Raw genomic sequence first — 18809 nt, forward strand, 5'->3', positions numbered from 1 at the left:
GCTCCATTGATTTGCCAAAATGATACTTTAATGTTGGAGTCTCTTCCTGTTCTAATGCAGGTCTGACAAAGAATGCCATCTCCCAATGAAGGATTTAAGTATCCAGGTAAAAGTAACAGGTATGACTAGCTGTGATTGCGCCAAAAGTGATGTCATTAATCTTCTCGCTGATTCTGTTCCATTATAGGAGAAAACGGAAACCATGTTAACAATGGTGCATCACTCTTTTTCTTCCAGCTGAGACAATTTAACCTATTACCCATAAGACACTCTCATGTATGACAGCTGACATTTAAGTATTTCATTTTCATTGCTCAGAATCATCATTCTTTTCTTTTGTAGTGCTAATTATGTGTTCATTTATTTATTTATTTAATCCTATCTCTCTATTATTAAAAAAAAATCCTGGAGAGAAAAAATAGGAATACGAGACGTAATCTTCACGTTAAGATCAAGGAAGACACTTTAAAGACCCATGAGACGAAAGAGACTGGCCATGGAGTGTCTTGCGGGGACCTTTAACATGAGACTTTGTGCCAAGAGATTGACCCAGGACCCTCTCGCAATGACGTAGAACATGTGATTCTTGCAAGACACACCCTACTTACAACCAAATAAGAGCACGGGCAGCAACACACTCAGTCGTGCACATGCAGATCCAGGGCTCTCAGCATATAAGTGTATAAGGACAATACGTTATAAATGAAACGTAGATGACTAAGCGAAGAAGAAAGCAGCACGGAGACAAGACACTCAAAAGCGTGGGAGAGAAAAAAAAAGAAAAAAAGAATAGGTGCAAATTCAGAAAATAAGGAAAGTAATGTTCAGCCCAGAACAAGTGGAATTGAAAAAAAAAGCATGTCCAATCGGGCTAAGAATTAAATGACAAAGTAGAACTTCATAAAGACGTTCTCAAATGTTGGCGCTATGCACATGCAGAGCAGGTTAGAGATTATGAAAGCAGTGTATTTCAAAAGGGTAAAAAAAAAACGATGGCACGATACACATGTGGAGAAAGTTAAAGAATATGAAAGTAGGAAAATTAGAAAGTAAAGATCTCAGTAGCGCAAACAAATGGAAATTATTACTCGAAAAAGTGAAAATAATCACCACGGACCAGGTGTCATTGAAAAAAAAAGTATGACAAAGCGAGGTCAGAAATAAAAGACAAAGAGTAGAAAACAAAGTAAAATGTCATAAAGAGGTTAAAAACAAGGGGGCCAAACACATGTAGAGCAGGTTAGAGATAATGAAAACTGGAATTCAAAAGACTCAAAAAAAAAAAACATAGGTGCGATACACATGCTTAGCGAGATACAGAATATGAAAGCAGAAAAAAACGACAGTGTCAAAAAAAGAAAGTAAACATTGCATTAGTGCAAACAAGGAGAAATTATTACTCGGAGAAATAATGAAAAGGCGAATAGAGATCAAATATATGAACACAGGTGATGTGTTAGAAGTATGTAAATATTGTAAAGCTTTGAAGTTTAAGTAAGAGAATTCCAAAAATGTGGTTTACCTCACATGCATTTATTGGTTACATTGCAAAAAAAATTATTAACTGGTGATGATGAAGATCGTTTTGTCTGTGCTGAATTTCCAAACAGAGAAACCTATCCTGAATTATGGTACAAAGTCATTAAACACATGTCTCATGGACCTCATTTAAAAGATTCATCATATTGGGATTCGAAAGATTCCAAATATTGTTTTTACAGAAGTTCTGAAATAAAAGTGAAACTAATGAAATGGCAACAATTCAAAAAAAAATTCTTAAAAGTGTGTATCCGGAAAACCAAAAATGGGGGTTGGAGAGCAAAGCGAGCAGGAGGCAAAGCCCCCTAGTTACCTTAAAAAAGATCTTCATTAAACAGGTGAACATTTGTATCCATCCATCGTGTATCAAAACGTTACACATTTGGCACCTCTGATTTGCTAATTTGTAAGGAGGCTGCATGAGTTGACCCAAGTGATAAACCTCCTGTAAACTAATTGGCATTGCTCAATATTATAATGTCTCTGTGTAAATATATGAATATAAACAATAGTATGTTCTATATCTTTCTGATTGCATGCACATGCTGACCTCATTTTTGGTATAAGGTATTTTTAATGACCCAAATTTGCTTACCACATTAGAAGATATTTTTCTTTGTCCTGATGTCACCAGCTTGGTGATGTCACCATTAGTTTCTACAGAACTAATAGAAAGTTCCAGATTCATAGGATGGAGGCCTCTTTTTGTTTGCTATAAACTAAAGAGTAGCATTTATTTTTATTAGTTGTATAAGTTCTGCAAATGTAATCTGCTTGATTATATAAGATGTTACTTTCTTGAAATAAAAATTAATTTTTAAAAAATTCTAAAAAATCTCCATAAATATATGAACACAATAAAAAATCAGTAAACAGTTTTGTATCTTGTTGATTTCATGCATGGTAAGAGTGCACTAATGATTCAGTTTAGTAAATCCGCTTGATCTAATTTCAGATATAAGATATTTTTAATGACCCATAAAAACATCTACAAAGTTTTTGCTTGCAACATTGAAAGAAGTCTTTCTTTGTCCTGATGTCACCAACTTAACCTACAGAACTAATACAAAGTTAAAGATTCATAAGATGGATGCCTGCTTTTGTTTGCTATAATCTAAAGAGTATCATTTTTAATTTTGACTCTGATAATGTCTATTTCTACACAGGAAAAATCATTATTGAGGGGAAAGAGAGATAGAATCTCTGGGATAAAGAAGGAATTTGACAAGCTGAATGACATTTTGATGTCCAAAGGGCTAACTAAGTGTTCTGTATAAATAAAGAAATCTTATCCACTAAACAAAAGCTTTATAAATAGAAAATATTATAAATGATTTATAAGTTTTCCCCTTGCTTAACTAATCTTCCATCATTTATCTATTTTATGGTAATTTTTAAGTGCCATTCACAAAATGCCGCTCCTCTTTTAGCTTTGGCATTGTTATGTATGAACAGTAAATATGTATGCATGTTTGTATGTGAATATGTATTTATTTATTCCAAATATATTTTAAAAGTGACTTCATTAAACTAGGTGAACGCTTACATCACATTCATCCTGCATCAAAAATGTTCATATTTAGCTCCCCTCTGCTGCTTATTTATGAGGATGTTTCATTAACTTTTCCAAAAGATAAACATGTGGTGTGTTACATAATACACTTATTCACTATTTAAAGCAACATCTTATGTGTATATAAACATAATAATAACTCAGAAAGCAGTTTTCATAAGAGCAGTTTAACCTAATTTTTGGTATATCAATTTTTAATAATTTGTATTAATAATTTTGAGAAACAATAGAAGTATTGGCCTCTAGTTCACACTATGAAAGTGAAGTAAAGGAACAGATTAATAGAAAGGCAGCCTGTTTAGGGCTGTTGTACTGCAAAATCACAATTTAATTATTTGACCTTACCTCTTAAACACAGGATGAATTGTTACTGAGTGATATAAAGGATGAAGTCTATGGAATTGAAAAAGCATTGGACAAGCTGACTGACAATTTACTTTCAGAAGGTGTAAGTGTTAACCAAGCAAATCTTTATTGCCAAAAAATATAAGTTTTCTATTTACAGCTTGAAACTCGAATGTTGTTTGTTTTCTATTGTGCTTTTCTTTCCTGCACCCAACCTAGGCAGAGTGTCCCGTCTATTGTCCAAGTTAATAGACTTACCTCCATAAATTAATGATACTTTCTCACATTAAGGGTTATGAGGGAAGCCAGTATTTCAAGTCTAGATACCAAGTTTAACTTACTTTTGCCATGTGGTTTTTTCATTAACCTAGAAGGAATGATTTAATAAATTAATTTATTTGCTTAGAACATGAGGCGTTGTCTTTCTGTGTCTTGATGCCTCCAATTCAACATACAGAACTAATACCAAGGCACACATTAAGGAAGCCTGATTTCCCTTTAAACTGCAGAATTGTATGCTTTTCTCTTTTGTGAGTCTGAGCCCATCCTTTTTCCCCACAAGTAAACTAGTTATTGAGTAAGACATAAGACACACGTTATGGAATAAATAAAGAAATACACAAGCACAGTAACATTTTGATTAAAAAAAATAAATAAATAAACAAATAAATAAATAAGTGTTCTTTATTATTTATGATGTCCCAACCGGAAAGCAAGCAAGTCTGTTTTTGCTTTTAGTACGTTTATTTACTTATTCCCACAATCTTAAAGTAACTTTATTAAAACAGAAAAACATTTACACCCATTTATTCATTCATTTTCATGAAACTTTTACATGTGCGGTAACTCTCTGCTGCTTTATTATGGAGGTTCTGCATGGGTTTTTACGAGTGACACACTTCTTATATGATAATATACTAACACACTTCTTCACAACATGTGCATGTGAATTCAATAATTACTCAGTAATAGTTACTGATCCATTTAAAGCTGTCCCTGATAGAAGAGGATTGATTGTTCAATTCATACCCTAAACTGAACCTCATTTTTGGCATATGCATCTTTCAATTAGCCCAGGAGAAAAAAATGAATTAATTTTCTGTTGTGAACAGCAAAAGAAGTCTTTGTGTTTTCTGAAGTCTCCAGAACGCCCTTCTGAAATTATCTAAATGCACACATTATTAGGAAGGCAGCTTATATTTACTTCTTATACTTTAAAATTATATTTTATATTTTTTTTCATTATACCTTTTCCATTCCCTCAAAGCACAATGCAAGGAATGAAGTAATTACTGAAGAACTAAGCAAGCTGTATGGCATTTGGATTTCAGAAAGTGTAAGTGTTCTTTATTATTAAAAACACGTTAAGTAATTAATGCTACAGAGGTATTCTCATTATATGACTTATCTGCTGTGCAGAAACATAACATAACATAGCATGTCCTGAATCAAAAATGAAAATAAGATAGCAATAATGATGACATTCATCATTCTCAGTACCCCTGAGTTGCTGAAATGGTACTTTAGAGTTGGAGCTCTGTCCTCTACTAAAGTAGGTCCAACAAAGAACACCAGCTGCCTGCTGAGGAGCAATTTAGGTACCCAGTCGACCAGAAGGGGTAGGGGCTTACGGTGATTACGCAAGGTGTGGGGTCATTCATCTTCCAGCTGTTTCCCGTCCATTCTGGTGGAAACAGAAAACATGTGCATCACTTTTTTCTTTAACACCGAGACAACCTGAATCATTACCCATGAGTCACTCCCAGGCTCGTGGTGTGACATGGTAGACCTCCCCAGCTTATTCTAAGGAAGGACTGGCCCTGGCCAAGAGGTCATAAACACAAGAAAGAACATCGGCTTGAACTAAACCCCTGCAATAAATGAATTTGAAACAATATACCTTGAGGTTCAGAATCCAGTCCATCACACAAAGATTGTTCTCCTTATGTGTCTCCATCCATTGTAATGGGATGTGGTGAATGACAACAGGATGATATTTTCAACAACAGTCAAAGTACCAATGTGACATAAATGCACAGCTTTAATAAGAATCACTTTCTTTTTTCCTGTTACTATATCTTTTCCTTTACTGGAGAAATCATTTCTAAATGATATAACAGATGCAGTCTCTGGGATAAAAAAAGAATTTGAGAAGTTGAATGTCACTTTGATTTCAGATGGAGTAAGTGCCATTAAAAATCTTTATAGCAAAAAAATACTAAACCCTTAATAATTTTTCTGCTTACAGTTAGAGAGTGGAATGTTATCCATTTTTTCTTATTGTGCCTCTCCTTCATGTATTGATTCTAGGTAGACTGTCACATCTATTTTCTAGGACAATGGGCTACCACCGTTGATTAGGGATACTTTCTCATTTTAAGGATTATGTATTTAGCCAGTATTTCAATTCTAGAAACAATTCGTTTGTTCCCTTGTAGTTACTGTAGTCCTGCACATCCCCCTTATTCTTAAATATCGGCACCAGTTCACTTCTTCTCCACTCCTCAGACATCCTCTCACTTTCCAAGATTCCACTAAACAATCTGGTTAAAAACTCCACTGCCATCTCTCCTAAACACCTCCATGCTTCCACAGGTATGTCATCTGGACCAACGGCCTTTCCATTTTTCATCCTCTTCATAGCTGTCCTTACATCCTCCTTGCTAACCCACTGCACTTCCTGATTCACTGTCTCCACATCATCCAACCTCTTCTCTCTCTCGTTCTCTTCATTCATAAGCCTCTCAAAGTACTCTTTCCGTCTCCTCAACACACTCTCCTCGCTTGTGAGTACGTTTCCATCTTTATCCTTTATTACCCTAACCTGCTGCACATCTTTCCCAGCTCGGTCCCTCTGTCTATCCAATCGGTACAGGTCCTTTTCTCCCTCCTTAGTGTCCAACCTCTCATACGACTCATCATACGCCTTTTCTTTAGCCTTCGCCACCTCTCTCTTCACCTTATCTCCTTGTACTCTTGTCTACTTTCTACATCTTTCTGACTATTCCACTTCTTCTTTGCCATCCTCTTCCTCTGTATACTCTCTTGTATTTCCCCATTCCACCACCAGGTTTCCTTTTCCTCCTTCCTCTGTCCAGATGTCACGCCAAGCACCCTTCTTGCTGTCACCCTTACTACATCTGCTGTAGTTTCCCAACTGTCTGGTAACTCTTCACTACCACTCAGTGCCTGTCTCACCTTCTCCCTAAAGTCAACTTTGCAGTTTTCCTTTTTCAACTTCCACCATTTGATCCTTGGCTCTGCCCTCACTCTCTTTCTCTTCTTGATCTTCAACATCATCCTACAGACCACCATCCTAAGCTGCTTAAGTACACCTTCCCCAGCCACCACTTTGCAGTCTTCAATCTCCTTCAGATTGACTCTTCCGCATAGGATGTAATCTACCTGTGTGCATCTTCCTCCACTCTTGTACATCACCCTATGTTCCTCCCTCTTCTTAAAATACGTATTCACCACAGCCATGTCCATCCTTTTAGAAAAATCCACTATCCTCTGACCTTCTTCATTCCTCTCCTTGACACCATACCTACCCATCACCAACTCTTCTCCTCTGTTCCCTTCACCAACATGTCCATTGAAATCTGCTCCAATCACCACTTTCTGTCCCTTGGGTACACTGTTCATCACTTCATCCAACTCACTCCAAAAATCTTCTTTCTCATCCATTGCACACCCAACTTGCGGGGCATATGCACTAGCAAGATTCATCATCACACCTCCAATTTCCAGCTTCATAATCATTACTCTGTCTGACACGCTTTTCACCTCCAAAACATTCTTGACATACTGTTCCTTCAGAATAACCCCTACCTCATTTCTCCTCCTATCCACACCATGATAGAACAATTTGAATCCACCTCCAATCCACCTGGCTTTACTCCCCTTCCATTTAGTCTCTTGCACGCACAATATATCAACCATGCTTCTCTCCATCATATCTGCTAACTCTCCCCCCTTACCAGTCATCCTGCCAACATTTAAAGTTCCTACACACAGTTCCACTCTCTTTACCTTCCTCCTTTCCTCCTGCCTTCAGACATGTCTCCCCCTCTTCTTCTCTTTCTCCTTCTTCTTCTTCGGCCAACAGTAGCCCAATTTCTGCCAGCACCCTTTTGGCTAACAGTACTGATGGAGGTCGTTGTTAACCCGGGGCTCGACCGATCTGGTATGGAAATTTGTATTGTTGTCCGCATATTGATTTGGCAAAATTTTTTCACCGGATGCCCTTCCTGACGTAACTCTCCCCATTTATCTGGGCTTGGGACCGACACAAAGAAATACACTGGTTTATGCATCCACTGTGGCTGGGTTGTCCACGTGTTCTTGATGAACTCATTTTAAAGTCACAGTCTCAATCCACTGGACTAATTCCCTTCATAATGTTAAAGACTTCACTTATGTCTCCTCTTAATCTTCTTTTGCTTGAACTGAAAAAGCTTAGCTCTTTTAATCTTTCCTCACAATTCATCCCCTGTAGCCCTGGAATCAGCCTAGTCGCTCTTCACTGGACCTTTTCTAGTGCTGCTTTGTCCTTTTTGTAGCCTGGAGACCAAAACTGCACACAGAACACCAGGGGCCTCATGTATAAACGGTGCATATGCACAGAAATGTTGCGTAAGAACGTTTACATGTTCAAATCGCAATGTATAAAACCTACACTTGGCGTAAAGCCACGCACTTTTCCACAGTACCTCATATCCTGTCATCCGCAAGTTCTCCGCTCGGTTTTGCAGACTGGTGGCACCCAGCGTCAAAGCAGTGCTACTGTTCCTGTGTGGTTACCCTTTCTTAGATCCACATCCACGACGGCGGCTTTATGAAACACACTGAATGTAACCGCATATCGTTAATAAATTTAATGCATCTGATTGTAATTAACCTGTAACAATATAATGGTCCACAGAATGGTCAAACTATTCTAAATACCATAACTGCTTTAGCGTTGTTACTCTCACTGCACCTTCTTCTTCTTTTTCTTTCAGCTGCTCCCATTAGGTGTTGCCACAGCGGATCATCTTTTTCCGTATTACTCGCACTGCACCACTTGGAGTATTTATATCACTGTATCTGAGTGTGAATCACAGATCTACAGCGATTGGAAAGAGAATTATCGGTATACAGCATCAAGCACTCACTGCCTCAGCCATTTCGCTATTTGAACTGCTCTCATCTGACCAATGCTTCAGAGCCTTTCCTGTTCGGACCTCACGGTTCACAAACAGTTTCATCCCAAGAACTCTAAACGCACTCAATCAGTCCATCAAGTGCTCCTTGTAGAACTGTTTGTACTTGCATGTTACCGTGAGGTAATTGTACTTATGATACAGTTATAATATTGCACAACCTGAGCCACTGTATAAAGCGCATATTTACATATGATGACGATATCATTTTTAAGATGAAATGCAGCAAAATATATTGATTATATTATACAGATAAAACTTTAACTTTAACTACACGGTGCCGCAGCACCAGTGAACTTGAGCTCCGTTCATGGATTGTTCCTGCCTCGCGCTGTTTTCATGCTGTGGCTGGCGCGACACTGGAAGGATAGATGGATAGAATAATTAAACATTATGAAGATATTTCGATGTTCCTTAAAAGTTTTGAAGAATTGGCGTTCTAAGCTTACAGATGGCTTAACGTCTATTACAGAGCTGATTGTGTGGCGATTGGGTATTTGGAGAAAGAAAAGTAAGGACAGGAATTGGGGGTTAGTACGTTTGAAAAAGACAGTACTTCTGTAATAATGCATTTCATTGAAGGTCGTGCATGGCGCAGCAAGCATCTTGGTGTAAGACATGAACAATCACTGCGCCACCGTGTTCCCATGTTTAATAACAAGCTTTAACTTATATCATCATGAAAATGATATCACATATACTTCTCAGTATTTTAATTATTCAGAGAGCTGTAATATTACGAACATAATGGATTCTGTGTCCTGTTGGAGGAAGAGCACGTAGTGATTCAGGCACATAGAGCACATAGAAGATCAAATACACAACAAAGCATTTAACGTGCTACTTTAATTACGATGGGATTTGAGAAACTAGTAAATTAAACGATGTTAAGATGAAGTTTATGATGTTCTACTTTAATGACAAAATAAACTACGTGATTAAAGTTGACATTTCATGCTTTATTCCCCACTGTGTGCCTATTTTTTTTCTCTGTACCCTAATAAGCTTTCATATGACACTCAGATGGTGGGCTACGAGTCGCCTTTTCATGCCGACTTTGATATGTGACAACTTTTTTATTTCGGACACTGTGCAACTTTGTGAACTTGAGCTTTCGAGTTTCTCCGACACGCTATGTCACTCAATCAACTTCCTTTTGTTGCTTATATAACTGTTTAAACCAACAAATAGTACGTTTTTCTTTGCCTCCATTTGGTATTCGCTGAAATTCTTCTATTTTTCCGCATACTTTTGCCATTGTCTTTTCACAGAACGCTGGGCTTAAGGGCTGTTTATATTGATTTGCATATTCAAAGAGGCGTAATTCTGGGAGGAGTTGGGGCGGGACAGCAAGTGCGTGCATGTGCGTTTATTTCCACGCTGAGCGGGATTTATGTAGCGGAAGAACACGGAAGTTGGCAAACACACAGATTCCTGCATCTGGATTTTTCTGTGTGTAAATGTTTGTATTTTATGCTCATTGTTTGCATTTTTATTAGGTTACTTATGGAAGATAGTGGGAATAACTACAGTAAATGAATAAATAAATAAATGAATAACACATCAAAAGTAAAAGATCATGACCACAATTATGGGCTGCTTTTGGAAAGTTATTTATTTATTCATTTATTTATTTCCATTTTCTTTAAAAAGTAACTTCATTAAAACAGGTGAACATTTACACCACTTTATCCATACTGTATTACATCCATTTACATTGTACCACCTCTCATGAGGCAACGAGTTGTATCAGTGCATGCTCCAAACCCCTCTATTTCTTACTCATGTGGGTTCTGCAAAGATTTTTGCAATATAAGCATAATAATAGTTATAGATTTATTTGATTTTTTCTTCCCTGGTAAAAGCTGATTCATAATTCAATTCATAACATAAAGTTAACCTCATTTTGGTATATGCATTTTTCTAATCGTCCGAAAGGAAAAATGCATTAAGTTTCAGTTTTAAAAAGACGTCTTTGTGTTTTCTGATGTCTCTAAAATGCATTTCTGAGCTGATCTAAATGCACACATTAATAAGAAGGCAGCTTGTTTTTACTTCTTATATTGTAATGTTTTTCATCTAACCTTTTCCATTCCCCCACAGCACAATGTAATGGATGAAGTCTCTGCAATCACTAAAGAACTAAACAAGCTGAATGACATTCTGATTTCAAAACGACTAAGTGTTCTTTATTATTAAAGACAAATTAAATAAGAAATGCTTTAGAAGTGTTCTCATTATATGACTTATCTGCTGTGCAAAAACACAGGGAAAAATAGTTGGTACACCCTGTTTAATGTCCTAAATCAAAAATGAAAGCAACACATTAATAATGATGATGTTCTTCGTTCTTGATTCTACTGAGTTGCCAAAATCATTCTTTACACTTAGAGGTCTGTCCCTTCTTAAAGCATGTCCAATAAAGAACATTGACTTCTGGCTAAGGAGCGATTTAAATAACTATGTGACCATAAGAGGCTGGGCTTGCAGCGATTGCCTTAGATATGAGGTCATTGATCTTCTGGCTGCTTCTCTTCTATTCTAGATGACACAGAAACCATGATAATAATGGTGCATCACTATGTTCCATCCCCTGAGACAAACCGAGCCATTATCCATGAGACACTGTCCAGGCTCGTGGTATGACACAGAAGACTTCACTAGCTCACTCCAAGAGGGAATATCTTCCCTGGATGAGAGGTAGTGAACATGAGAAAGAGCATCCACATTGGAGTGAACTAAATGCTGGCAATTAACTTCCTTGAATCAATAAACTTGAGATACCAGCATGTCACTCGAGGATTAATCTTCTTATGTGTCACCATCCATTGTAAGGGGGGGGGGGGGGGGGGGGGGGGGGGGTGTGGTCGATGACAAGACTAAACTGCCATCCAGATCAACAGTATTTCAGCCACATGATGGCCCACTTGATGACAAGGGCTTCCCATTCCAGCAGTTTCTGACTCCGGTGTAGAACATGATGCTGTTCTGAACGACAGTAGATTTTTTGGTTTGTTCTGTTGTCTCCATCTCATATAATGGAACTGACATAAAGGCACAGATTAATAGGAAGGCAGACTCTTTCTACTTGTGGTACTGTAGAAGCACATTTTTTATGCAACCATATCTTTTTCTGCACAGAAGAAATTGCTACTGAATGATATAACAGATGCTGTCACTGGGATGAAGAAAGAATTCCACAAGTTGAATGAATATTTGATTTCAGAAGAGGTTTTTCTTCCTGGGTTTGGTTCCTGCCTTGCACCCTGTGTTGGCTGGGATTGGGTCCAGCAGACCCCTGTGACCCTGTGTTCGGATTCAGCGGGTTGGATATTGGATGGATGGATGGAAGAGGTTAGTGTTAACCAAACAAAAATCTATATATTCCAAAAATATTAAATGCTTAGTAAGTTTCCAGCTACAGTGATCAAGTGAACTTTTATATTTATTTCTTTGTTTGCTTCTTTTTCCTGCATCCATTCTTGGTAGACTGTCACATCTATTTTCCAGGACAATGGCCTACCACTGTAGATTAGGGATACTTTCTCATGTTAATGGTTATGGTCCAAGCCAGTATTTTAAGTCTAAACAGAATTTGGTTCCCTCTTTCTGCAAAGAAAGCAATACTGGCAGATTTTTCATTTAGTGATTGGAATTCTGTGTTTTTGAATTTACCTCCATTAAGGAAGTACTGATAATTCCATTTATGTCACCACGTTTACCTCACTTTTGGCATATGGTCTTTTCAGTAACTTAGAAGAAATGATGTAGTAAATAAATTTATTTGCTTAGAACCTGAGGAGTCACCTTTCTGTGTCCTTGTATCTCCACCCTGTACAACAAAACTGTAACAAAGGCATACATTAATAGGACAAAAATTAATATTCCCTTAAAACCTGCAAAATTTTGTTTTTTGTCTTTTTTGAGTTGGTTCTTTTCCATTTTCAAAGAATAAAACTGTTTATTGAGCAAGATAAAGAAAGAAATACATAAGCTCAATGCCATTTTGATTTCAAAAGAAGTTAGTATTCTAAGTCCTACATTGGGAAGTCTGGTGGTCAGCTTTTATGGTTAAATGCTGAGCTGCAATCCAAGAACTATTTTATTCAGATTTGCAAGGGTGGTGTAGAATTTATGGCAAATGCCATCCTCTGTGGACAGATTAAGATGTTATGTAAATTGAAGGTGGCCCAGACTATCTGGAATATTATGTTTAATGTTTTAGATATGCATATTGTGTATAATATGTATAGTGGAGAAGTATTGTGGTGTTCTTTTGTAACTCACCTTTACAACCACTACAAGTGAAACTAGTCATTATTGATGATTAAAATGATTCCCAAAAAAGAAACTAAGTTCACAGCAAAACTTAGAGCTTATATATTTATGCTTTTGGAACATGTATTTACATCTCATCTACAGCCTTTTTTCCTTCATGTTCAAAAGCACAATAAAATGTCCACTGATACAAAAATAATTTCATTTAAGATTTAACTAACAGTGTAGCATATCTCGCATTGAGTTTAGAGGAATTGTTGCAATATTCCCTTTATGTTATATCTATGGACAATAATATTGTACCAATAAAAAGGAAGAAGACGGAGACAGGTTCAAGGTAATAAACTTTAACGGGTCCTTTTTTAGATTACACGTTACACAGTCTTATATTTTATGTCACTTCCTTTAAGCTCCCCAATACCCATAATTCCATATCACTATGGAATCTCCAAAGGTCCAGACTACAATATACTACATATTCCTTCCCGCTTAAAATTGTAAACTCGACTAACATATAACAAACAACATCTGCTATTAAGAACAGGAAAATAAACATGAAACAGAACACATACTGTTATCAATGCAATTACATTCCAACAAAGGAAAAGAGGATAAATGACCTCAACATCCTGCTAACATAAGGTATTATTTTGTGCCTTTATCTCCATATACATATAGTTAGTTTTCATAAGTTAAGACGGTCAGGAGGCTTCCTGCTTCTGAGAGGGTTACGTCGTACAGCTGAGGTGTGTTCATCCCCTAAGGCAACCTCAGGTAACCTTGGCACGACAGCATCGGCAGGAATTGAAACAGGAGAGTCAGGTGGTATTCCTGGCTGGCTTTGGATCAACTCACTAAAACTAGGTTCCTCAGACGTTTCTGTGCTACCGGCTTCTTCAACAGGTATAGAGGGTAACAGCTGTTCAACATGTCGTCTCCATGTCTAGTGGTCTCGTGTGCATACCTTATATGAGACAGGTCCAGTCTTTTGAAGAATGGTTGCTGGTACCCATTTCTCAGTGGTGGAATAGTTACGAGCAAGGACAGCTTCTCTACTGAAAAACTCACGATCTTTAGCCCGCTTGGCACGTTGTTTTACTTGATCGTGCTGCTTATCATAAACTCTCATTTGAGTGGTAGCTGGTCTCAACAAATCAAGACGTGTTCTCAGCTGCCTTTTTAGGAACAGATCAGCTGGTGACATACCTGTTGTTGCATGGGGTGTGTTACGATATTTAAGAAGAAAGGTATAAAGACGTTGTTTGAATGGTGCTTCACTTTTGGATGCTTTAAGAGCATGTTTAAGGGTTTGCACCATTCTTTCAGCCAGGCCATTAGTTGAAGGATGATAAGGGCTGGATAGGAGATGTTTAATACCATTACCTTTTAGGAATTCTTCCATTTCTTGGGATACAAAAGAAGGCCCATTATCCGTCACGATCTGCTCTGGCAGTCCAAAACGTGCAAACATCTCTCTTAAGGTTTGGATTGTCTTTTCTGATGTGATGTCGGGCATGACAGTGATCTCAGGCCATTTAGAATGTGCATCCACTGCAACCAGAACCATAACACCCTCTAGAGGTCCTGCAAAATCTAAATGAACGCGTTGCCAAGGACTGGCAGGCCATTCCCATGGATGCAATGGTGCTGGACTTGGCATATTTCTGAGGCCTTGACATGATGAACATGAATTTGCCTTTTCCTCAATATCACGATCCAGTCCAGGCCACCAAAAATAACTCCGGGCTAGCTCTTTCATTCGGACTATACCACAGTGTCCAAGATGTAACTCATCCAGAATGGGTTTCCTCAACCTTTGTGGTATAATTACTCGCATGCCCCACATGAGGCATCCTGCTGTCACAGATAGCTCCTTTCCCCGTGAAAGGTAAGGCTGAACATCAGGCAGTGCATTAAGGGTGCTAAGGTCCTGCCCTTTAAGAATGCAGGTGAGTAGTTTTGACAGTGTATAATCACCCTTGGTTTCTTGCTTAATCTGGTGGGCAGTGATAGGTGCATTTTCCACCATCTTAAAGTAAAAAATCTTTTGCCCTTGTTCTCTGGGTTGGTCAGGTAGGGGAAGTCTTGACAAACCATCTGAATTTCCATGTGCCTCCGAACGCCTGTATTTGATCTCATAATTGTGAGCCCCAAGGAGCAATGCCCAGCGCTGCAGTCTGCTTGCTGCCATAGATGGTACACCAGTGTGTGAGCCAAAAATAGACGTGAGAGGTCTGTGGTCTGTTAGCAGGGTAAATTTTCGACCAAAGAGGTAAGTGTGGAATTTCATTCCAAAAATGATGCTTAAAGCCTCTTTTTCAATTTGAGGATATTTTGTTTCAGTTTTACTCAATGTTCTTGACGCAAATGCAATTGGTCGCTCCTCACCTGTTGACATAATATGCGACACCACAGCCCCAACACCGTAAGGGGATGCATCGCAAGCTAACTGAATTGGTAAGGATGGGTCAAAATGTGTTAAAACTCTTTTATCAGCCAGCGCGGCCTTGGTTTTGCTAAATGTCGTTTCACACTCCTGTGACCATTTCCAGGGTCTACTCTCACACAGCAACTCATGGAGTGGTTTCAACAACGTTGCTAGCTGTGGAATGAAACGCCCATAATAGTTCACGAGACCCAAGAATGATCTCAGTTGGCTGACATTGCTTGGAGCAGGGGCATCTACTATTGCCTTCACTTTTGAAGGAGCTGTGTGCAACCCCTCAGAATCAATAACATGTCCTAGGTACTCCACAGACATTTTGAAAAAGTCACATTTCTCCTTGTTTACACGTAGCCCATACTTTTCTAGCCTGCTTAAGGTTTTATCCAGATTGGCCATGTGCTCCTTGTCATCTCGCCCTGTGACCAGGATGTCATCCAGGTAACACTGTACCCCTGGTAATCCACTAAGGATCTGATCCATGGCATGCTGAAATAACGCTGGTGCTGAAGTAATTCCAAAGGGTAAACGACAATAACGGTACAGCCCTTTATGTGTTGTTATGGTGAGGTACTTTTGTGAGTCCTCATCTACATGCATTTGCAAGTATGCTTGGCTGAGGTCTATTTTACTAAATTTGTTTCCCCCAGCTAATCCAGCAAAAATATCTTCAATCACAGGAAGGGGGTATTGCTCAGCTATGAGAACAGGGTTAACTGTTACCTTAAAGTCCCCACATAATCGTACAGATCCATCAGACTTGACCACCGGAACCACAGGTGTGGCCCACTCAGAATGAGAAACAGGGTCTAGGACTCCTAGTTTGACAAGCCGGTCAATGTCCACCTCCACCTTAGGTCTTAAAGCGTAAGGAACACTCCTTGCCTTTAAAAATCTTGGCTGACAATTTTGTTGCACCCGGAGTGTCACTTTAATCCCTGCTATACTCCCCAGTTCCTCTTGGAATACAGCTTGGTGCTTTCTCAGGACCAAATTCAACTCGGACTGTTCAACAGACACAGCATTCACTTTGGTCCAATCCAACTGTACTTTTTCTAGCCACGATCTGCCCATCAGAGCTGGATAATCACCTTTTACAATATATACAGGCAATTTGGTTCTTTGCCCATTTAGTTCAACCTGAACCTTTGTTTTACCCAACATAGGCACACTCTCCCCAGTGTATGTCTTTATTATGATCTTAGGGTGTTTCAGTGGAAGGTGATTTAATTTTTTCTTAAACAGTTTCTCTGATATTAGGGAGACCGCTGCTCCAGTATCCATCTCCATCTTCACAGGGTGCCCTTCCAGCATGGCAGTAATAGTATATGCTGCTGAGCCTCTTTTTTTATTCAGTGTTTTAATTAGTAGCTCAGCCTCAGAATCAGTCTCACTGTCAAAGTTTTATTTTCTTTCTGTACCACGTGCAAATTTTTCTTTTTATAAGACCAGGATGCCTTTTTATCTTTCCCTGTTTCCCCCTTGTCTGTGCCTTCCTTTCTCTTTGCTCTACATGCACGCTCCACGTGCCCTTTTTTTTTACAGCTACGGCATATGAGTTCTTTTGCCCAGCAATTCGCTGGATGGTGATCCATCTTTCCACATCTGTAACACTGTTTGGTGCCCCCTGTTTGTTTGTTTGAGTTTGCTTGCACTCTGTGTACTCTAGCAGCTGCCCCTAACTGCTGTGCTTCTTTAGCAGCCAGCTCCATAGACACGGCTATCTCAATCGCTTTCTGCAATGTGAGGTTGGCCTCAGTGAGTAACCGCTTCTGAAGGCCCTCACTTCTCAATCCGCACACTAGCCTGTCCCGTAAGGCGTCATCCAAATTAGCACCAAATTCACAATATTCTGTAAGTTTCTTGAGTACCGCTACATATTGAGCAACAGACTCGCCTTCTTCCTGGTTCCGTTTGTGAAATCTAAATCTTTCAGCTATTAATAACGGCTTAGGCGAAAAATGTGAGTCCAGAATCTTTGCAATATCAGCAAATGACTTGTCACCGGGTTTTCCTGGCCGTACCAAACTTCTCAGTAGACTAAATGTCTTCGCCCCGATAACGCTAAGAAATGTCGGCACTTTCAAGTCATCGTCAATGGCGTTGGCTTTCACAAAAAACTCAAATCGCTCTGTATAATCGCCCCATTGCTCAACTGAATCATCGAATGGCCCGAAATGTCCCGTTATCATTGCCATTTTATCCCTTGTGCTTATCTTCAGTGAATGACTAAGAAACGTTACCACAGAAATAGAAAAAAAAAACTTGCAGCTTTTCTCTTTCCTCTCCAGCGGAAAAAAAAAAAAACTTACTTTACACGTTGCGTAGCCATAGCGGTGCACTTTTAAATCCGTCGCATCCTCGTCGCCAGTGTTATATCTATGGACAATAATATTGTACCAATAAAAAAGGAAGAAGACGGAGACAGGTTCAAGGTAATAAACTTTAACAGGTCCTTTTTTAGATTACACGTTACACAGTCTTATATTTTATGTCACTTCCTTTAAGCTCCCCAATACCCATAATTTCATATCACTATGGAATCTCCAAAGGTCCAGACTACAATATACTACACCAGGGGTAGGCAACGTCGGTCCTGGAGTGCCACAGTATGTGCAGGTTTTTGTTCCAACCCAGTTCCTTAACGAGAACTCAATTATTGCTGATGAAGCACATATTGCTTAAGTGACATTTTAATGCTTCATTTTAGTGGTCTCACTTGTTAAGGTTCTCCAACCTTAATTGCTTATTTCAATCTTAAACTTCTGCATTCAGTGTTTTAATTGCTCCTTATTAGCAATAAGATGTAAAAGACAAAGCAGCCAGCAGTTCTCCAGCTAGCTTTTTTCCAATTACATCTGTGTGTGTTCATCATGCACGGTTTGATTTAATAAAACACTTAATAGAAAAATGTGACAGACTGAAAATGATCTGTTTTAGGCTTCATATCATTTGGATGATATCCTTGGAAAGGAAAAAAATCTACGCTATAAAAGCCTTACATTGCACAGACTAACAAGCCATAAAATTAAATAAGGTCTGAGATTGGCAATGATTGGTTTTTAATTAAGCAATTGGGTTGAATGAAAACCTGTAGCCACTGCGGCTCACCAGGACCAACATTGCCTACCCCTGTTTTACATCTTATTGCTAATAAGGAGCAATTAAAACACTGAATGCAGCAGTTTAAGATTGAAATAAGCAATTAAGGTTGGAGAACCTTAACAAGCGAGACCACTAAAATGAAGCATTAAAATGTCACTTAAGCAATATGTGCTTCATCAGCAATAATTGAGTTCTCGTTAAGGAACTGGGTTGGAACAAAAACCTGCACATACTGTGGCACTCCAGGACCGACGTTGCCTACCCCTGTACTACACTTTACGAGTTATGGAGATCACTGTGCTCTTGGGAACCTTCAGTGCTA

At 38.6% G+C, this 18809-nt stretch overlaps 1 protein-coding gene across 1 annotated transcript in view; it reads left to right on the forward strand.

The window, feature by feature from the left end:
* LOC114644562 (uncharacterized) overlaps nt 1–18809 on the forward strand; it is a 337895-nt gene that overhangs the window by 264941 nt on the left and 54145 nt on the right. Inside the window, exons 33-35 of the mRNA XM_051934772.1 lie at nt 3471–3560; nt 4725–4793; nt 11803–12015. Of these exons, the coding sequence (XP_051790732.1) occupies nt 3471–3560; nt 4725–4793; nt 11803–12015 (372 nt within the window). The remainder of the gene's footprint in view (nt 1–3470; nt 3561–4724; nt 4794–11802; nt 12016–18809) is intronic.

This window comes from Erpetoichthys calabaricus, chromosome 12 (genome assembly GCF_900747795.2).
Source record: "Erpetoichthys calabaricus chromosome 12, fErpCal1.3, whole genome shotgun sequence".
In the NCBI taxonomy this organism is placed as follows: domain Eukaryota; kingdom Metazoa; phylum Chordata; class Cladistia; order Polypteriformes; family Polypteridae; genus Erpetoichthys; species Erpetoichthys calabaricus.